Source organism: Leuciscus leuciscus, assembly GCF_965113295.1.
Source record: "Leuciscus leuciscus genome assembly, chromosome: 12".
NCBI classification, from domain to species: domain Eukaryota; kingdom Metazoa; phylum Chordata; class Actinopteri; order Cypriniformes; family Leuciscidae; genus Leuciscus; species Leuciscus leuciscus.
This window is the reverse complement of record NC_138736.1, coordinates 37,258,210-37,264,939: the sequence shown is the minus strand read 5'-3', so window position 1 is coordinate 37,264,939 and position 6,730 is coordinate 37,258,210. Positions and strand designations below refer to the sequence as shown.

The 6,730-nt window shown below is 37.5% G+C and overlaps 1 protein-coding gene across 1 annotated transcript in view; it reads right to left on the bottom strand.

Moving 5' to 3' along the window:
- Positions 1-291: 291 nt before the first annotated feature.
- Positions 292-6,730, bottom strand: part of bop1 (BOP1 ribosomal biogenesis factor) — a 79,601-nt gene continuing 73,162 nt past the window's right edge. The window contains exons 14-16 of the mRNA XM_082186948.1: positions 4,759-4,843; positions 4,482-4,589; positions 292-1,081 (exon numbers count right to left, since the gene is read on the bottom strand). Coding sequence (XP_082043074.1) covers positions 928-1,081; positions 4,482-4,589; positions 4,759-4,843 — 347 coding nt within the window. The 3' untranslated portion in view covers positions 292-927. The remainder of the gene's footprint in view (positions 1,082-4,481; positions 4,590-4,758; positions 4,844-6,730) is intronic.

The window sequence follows — 6,730 nt, the reverse complement described above, 5'->3', positions numbered from 1 at the left end:
ACACGTCATTCCCAGGAGATCCTGGCAAATTAACAAAGGACTGCGACCTCCACACGGAGAGACTCGCAGCCTTGAGACTGACGAGAAGGACCCGCAGGTGGACGGCCTCCACGAAATATGATCTATAACACACACTGGCGTCTGATCAGCAGCGTCTGGGTCTCTCGGCGGAGGAAACGAAACCTATTCCCAGAGTCTCGCTGCATATAATTCAGGAGTCCTGAAAATCACCCTCGCTGACCTGTGGCGAAAAACCAGAGGAGAAGAAGAGAAAACAAACTCCAAACACTCTTCAAGAAACACCATGTTTAATTAAAAGGTAACTGGTCTCTGAAATACAACTGGTAAAGGTTTCAAAAGTCAACAGGTTAAGGTAAAAAAATAATCAAGACGTTAACAGCGGTGGGTGGCGACGGCAGCAAAAACTCTGGATGAAACGCTTCGTAAAGGGGTTTAAAAAAAACATCAGGAGGTGTAAGTGAAGGACAGACGTCTGCAGCTTCGTTTCATGTCTTGTTTCCTTTGGCACGGCCTAACGTCGGACATTTGTTTCATTTCAAATTCAGCTTCCTTGTCCAAGGATTAGCGGTCGGGCTTGATTTGCTGTGGGGCACAGACGGGCCGATGCGGAAACGGGCCTTTCCGAGCGATCACGGTTTTGGGTCTGAAACCAAACCTGTCTCTCTCTTTACAGCGTCAGTTACTCTGAACTCGAGTCCGGTGGGAATCTGCGAGCGGCTGGATGTATTTTCTTCTAACATAAAAAAGGCAAAACATAGCTCAAACACATATTATAATGACATGTTCAATATCAGATCAGGCACATGATTCCTGCCAGCAACATGTCGGCGTCCTCAGAGAGTTGGAACTGCTGTGTAATTTCTGGGTTTTGAAAACTGGAGGTTGTGGCTGTTTTTGTCTCGTTCTCTAGGTGAAGAGACGGACCGTTCCGTCGGCCCCCGAGGAAAACACCCAGGGTTGGGTCGGGTGGAAGGTCACATCGAGGACCCCGAGGTCATGAGTGATGGTGTGACCCTTCAGAACCTTCACTGGAACAATCAGAGGATTCTGCAGCAAGTCACTGTAGGATAAACACACACACACATTAGAAAGGTTCGAATAATCATTTTCATGATGTTTGGCTCCAATAACGGTTCTTGAATTTCTTTTCTGCCAATGGACATTTCTTCAACTATGAGAACGTTTATTAACCAGTGGTTGATTTTTATTAAAGCTAACAGATTTGTATTATATGAAGGTCATATTAAAACCATCTTTGAAACATTCTATTTTATATTTGAAACATTTATTTTAGCCACTTTTTAAGTGTCTTATGTACAGATTTTTAAAAATTAATTCAATTATAATATTACAACTTTTTAAATGTCCCATGTACAGATTTTATTGTTTTTATTTGGGGATTACTAAAATGTCTAATAATGAAATGTCTTGTCTACAGATTTTATATACAACAATTAAATTACATTTATTAAATTAATCCCTACATTTTAAACTGATATTGAAAGGATTTGTTTTTCACTCTTCACTCTCTTTATTTAAATTATTTATCAAGAAGGTTTATATAAATTTATTTCCAACCATTCATCATTTGCTTCACACATTTGACTATTAGAACACAATTCAGTAATTTTAGCCCTTATGCTTGTTTCTCAGAGACATATTTAAAAAGGAAATTAATAAAACAGAACTCATCAAGCCATTTAATTTTAACACACACACTTAAAGGGTTAGTTCACCCAAAAATGAAAATTCTGTCAGTAATTATTCTCCCTCATGTTGTTCCAAACCCGTAAGACTTTCGTTCATCTTCGGAACACAAATTAAGATATTTTTGATGAAATCTGAGGTCAGAACGTAGGCTCACTATTGGCCGACGCTGGTCATGTGTTTGATGCTGGCCAATAGTGAGCCTACGTTCTGACGCACAACCCAGAAGCGCTGCGCTGTTACACTACATGAACTCACTCAGAGGCACACACAGAAGAAAATCAATAGTTGAATGAAGTCGTTATTTTTGTTTTCTTTGCGCACAAAAAGTATTTTCGGCACTTTATAATCTTAAGGCATTTAAACATTGTCTTTACTAACTTTTCTGGGCCGGCAAGTTTCAATTACCTAGCAGCCTATAGAGGAGTGAGACAGCTCTCAGATTTCATCAGAAATATCTTCATTTGTGTTCCCGAAGATGAATGAAGGTCTTACGGGGTTGGAACAACATGAGGGAGAATAATTACTGACAGAATTTTCATTTTTGGGTGAACTAACCCTTTAACTCTTAAATATTAAAGCTAAAATAAAAAGTAGAATAGAATATGATCTACCTTAGTAAACTAGTCTTTTTTTAGACTAGTCAACTACCTTAGTAAAAAAAGTCTATTTTTAGACTCGTCAACCATCCTGTCCCATCCCAACAGAAATAGTTTTTTTCCCCCCTCTACCAAAATGTGGTGAGAACGGTTGGCCGGTCTGAGGGCCATAAAGGCCATAAAACAGTGAATTCTGGAAATATGGTTTGCTGTATATGCATCAACAGTTTGACTGGGGAAAGTAAGAAGTGGAAAAATAACATGACATCCTGTGTTTGAGTTTAAAGAGATCTATTAAGGCCAGCTGATGAAGGGTTTTCATGCGGATCTGGCTTGCCCTCCACCGTACACGGATCATTAGTTCCTCTCAAAGAGCGTTCCTGACCGTACTTCGGGAATGATAGTCTAGCCCAGCAGAGACACTGGACACAAGCCCGATAGACAGACAGACAGACAGACAGACAGACAGACAGACAGACAGAGAGACAGAGAAGAACAGAAACAAGAGAGAACTACACAGAGTTAAGAGAGATCACCACACTAATCACACCGTTTATGCAGTATGTGCTGTATACTACATCTCTCTATGCATGTAATAGCTGGGAGACACCTGGCTTGTTCAGAGCATTTGTTTCGGAAGCTGGTGTGTTTTATAGCTTAGTTCGGTTCATTTAGGCATATATAACTATAATCGCGCTCGGATTCCACACCTAAACAATCCGAGATCGCCCGAACGAAGTGGTCTCGGCCCGACTGAAAATGAACTCGAACTCCGAACAGAAAGCAACGAACATAATTCATAATGGGAAATGTGTCATGTAAAAAGCAGCAGTATTATAAATAAATATATAATTGATCAGTTGTGTGTGTGTCATCTTGATGGATGTTGTGTGTGTGTCATCTTGATGGATGACGCAGAGGAAACTCTGACCAATAAGAGGACAGTTTTACTCACATGTGACCTGCATAAACACATTCTGGTACGCTTTGAAATGTTGCCTTGTGATATCGAACCATGAAGAAAATGCAACATTTTAACGAAATGATCTACAGGTCTGAAAGCGCCCTAAAGGTGCAGTATAGAAACAGAGCTCAGAATACAGTTTCCCACAATGCAATGCCCTTTCCAATTCCAGTGTGAAGAATTTTACAATTTTCTTTTCTCATTATTTGATTGGACTGTGTAAAGATAAAACATTTTATACATAAAATTAGATAAAAAGTCAAATAATTTATTAATGTAATTTCATCTGCATAACACTGTAAATTAAACATGACTATAATGATTCTGTTCAGATGTTAAGAGGTTTCACACACAATTTAAATATGAATAAATATGAACTTAATATATAGATCATGACTAGACGCCACTCACTGAATTAAGCATGAGATATCGTTTTTTAATATTTATAATTACATACTACACAATTTAAATACATTTATATTATATTTATTAATATTAATATTTTTAACTAACATTATTACATTAAAATGTATCACTGAATACTGCATCAAATTATAATGTATATGTAATTATTAATATTTATATATTTCAAAGGGTCAGCAGTACACAAACATTACGTTTTTAGTATTTATCACTGCATACCGCATACAATTGTAATTTAATTATTAATATTTATGTATTTCGAGTAGTTAGCAGTACACATAATACACAGTATGCACTACACATACAGCTTATGTTATGTTCAGAACAGAATACTGGCTTATTAGCCTATGATTTAAAAAAAAAAAATTAATTGAAACAATATGCATTATTACACGATGAACTTTTCAAACAATATTATGCTTCATTGTCACATGACCTAATTTCAAAGTTTTGGCAGTCCACTAAAACAATTAGCCACAAAATCACATCTGATCTTAATTTCAGTTCATTTGTCACACTGATAAATGGAAACTCGAGTGCATTGCATTGTGGGATACAGCATTCCTGGAAATGCACTCTTTTGAATACTGCACATATTCAAGTATAAGATGCACAAAGAAAATTGTCCAGTATATATTCTATATGATGCAGCAACAGTATGAATAGTTTGGTAGTATTATTTAAACACAGCCATAGAAAGAACAGAGATTAGAATATTAAAAAAGAAAAGTCAAACAAAAGCCGGAGAGCAAGAGGATCAGACTCACTTGTAGACCATCCCGTGACAGACGATCACGCTGCCGTCATCAGCGCCCGACGCGAACAGTGGGTAGTGGTTGTGGTAGGCCACGCTCCTCAGAGCCTTCTTGTGATGCCTGTGCGGACAGAGACACAAGACAGACCCGTCAGCGTCCCGACAGCGGAGGGACGTTACACAGAACCCAGGAGACATTCATTCATCTGACAGCGCCAGCATTAGCAACAATTTCCCTCGAGTCTGACCCAGACAGCCCAAATTATAAAAACCTGCTCGTGCTGACTCACCGGAGAACTTTGTATGGTTTCGTGGACAAGTCCAGATCGAACCAGGCCAGACGACAGTCGTAGCTACCGCAGATCACGTTGTCACCTGTGGAAAATGGGTGAGAGAGGAGAAACCAATCACATCTGACTTGCAGAAAGTGGTCACTGATGTCACATCACTTTGGGGACATTTAGATTCAGATTAAGCCAGAACAACTTTCCTCTGGTCAACTTCAAACACTCACTTTTATATAATATACTCTTAACTGGCTGAGGAATGTGCCAGTTTTCATTTCTGAAAGGTTACCGTAAAACGTTAACGTTCATAATCGTTCACCCAGAAATGAATTTCTTCTCGTTTATTCACAGACATCTCATTCCAGACCCATATATCTTACTTTCTTCACACAAAGTATTTTTAAAAATCTCCAAGCTGCTATTTTGCATTCATTCAAAGCCTATGCTGGATCTCTAAAGCTCCCAAATAGACAAAAGAGCGCCACTGACCATATGACCGGAGTCATCTGAAGTCTTCAGGAACAGAGTGACATTTACATCAGCATTCACTCAAAATCTTTTCCTCTGCTGTGGCTCTCAAATCTTTATGCATTACATTCTTTTATTTCAGTTAGTTGCCAAGGCAAAATTTCTAATTTTATTTTTATTTTATTTCCACTTTATTTTAATTAACTTGTGGCTTTAGTTTTAGTTAACAACCCTTATTGGTGAAAAAACAAAACAAACAAAAAAAACAGAAAAGGAAATACAAGTGGTAGTTTCTGGAGAAGTCAATGTGGCTCTTATTAATTGGAAGATCCTGATCTTGACGAACCTCATGTTTGCAAGCGATTAGTAGCTGATTGTTTCTATCTGTAACATGTAACATGACTTTTCTGATGTGCATCAAAGCATACGTAAATGTGCTACCATCTTAGTTTATTCACATGTCTGCTTACCTCAAGCTTGCATTTTGTGCATTTGATATTAGGTTTCCTTGACACGTTTTCATGCAAATTTTTCATCTAAAAATGCTGGATGGAAGCAGCAAGATGCAAATAAAATGCACAAAATGCAATATCTGATCTAACAGGTAGGAACTATACAGAAACTGAATAAAGTTATCAAACACTTCACAGTTTTCACTGTATGAATTATACATTTGATATAGATTAATCCTTATTAAAGCTACAAATGTTATTCAGTCAAGAGCAGCGAGTGATTTTGCTCTGTCTTTAGTTCTTTGATTTATATTAAATGACAGACATCACAGCAGCAGCTTTATTAGGATGCTATCACCTTAAGATCTGACGCTTATGGTTATTTAAGATTTTATTTAACTAATTTAAGACAGAGTTTACGATGATCGACAAAGCTGGCATTTTGACAGTTTTGTGTGTTCAGGAGATTCACTGACAGCACAGATTCAAGTTCTTTTTTTGCATCTTATCGTGATTGAATGGCTTGAATAGTTTAATAGCACTTGAATGAATGATAGCGTTATCATATACTGTAGCGCAGCCAAAGGATGACACAAAAAAAACGTTAAACTGAAAAAATAACTGCATGCATTGACGCGTTTTGACAGCTCAACCATATACACAAACCAACCCTAAATAACTGCTTTCCAAACAGCCTCTATCAAATGGATCATTTTATAATATCGAAGATTTAATCTTTAATATAAAATGTAAGAATGTGCATAGGTAAATCTCTTTGCAACAGGAAGTGCATCAAATTCTTCATTGCGCTGACTCCCATTAAAACGACTGGATTTTACTCACAAAATTTTGCCAAGCCATGATAAATATAACCACACCTATACCTTGCTCTTTTCATTTGAAAGCCCCTGTTGTCTTTAATCGCATAGAAAACAGAAGCTCTGAGATCATCCAAAACTACTATTATGTTTTACAGAAGAAAGAAAATCATACAGTTAATGAATGAAACGAGGGCGAGTAAATGAGGGTGAATGTGAATTAACCCTCTCAGAAAC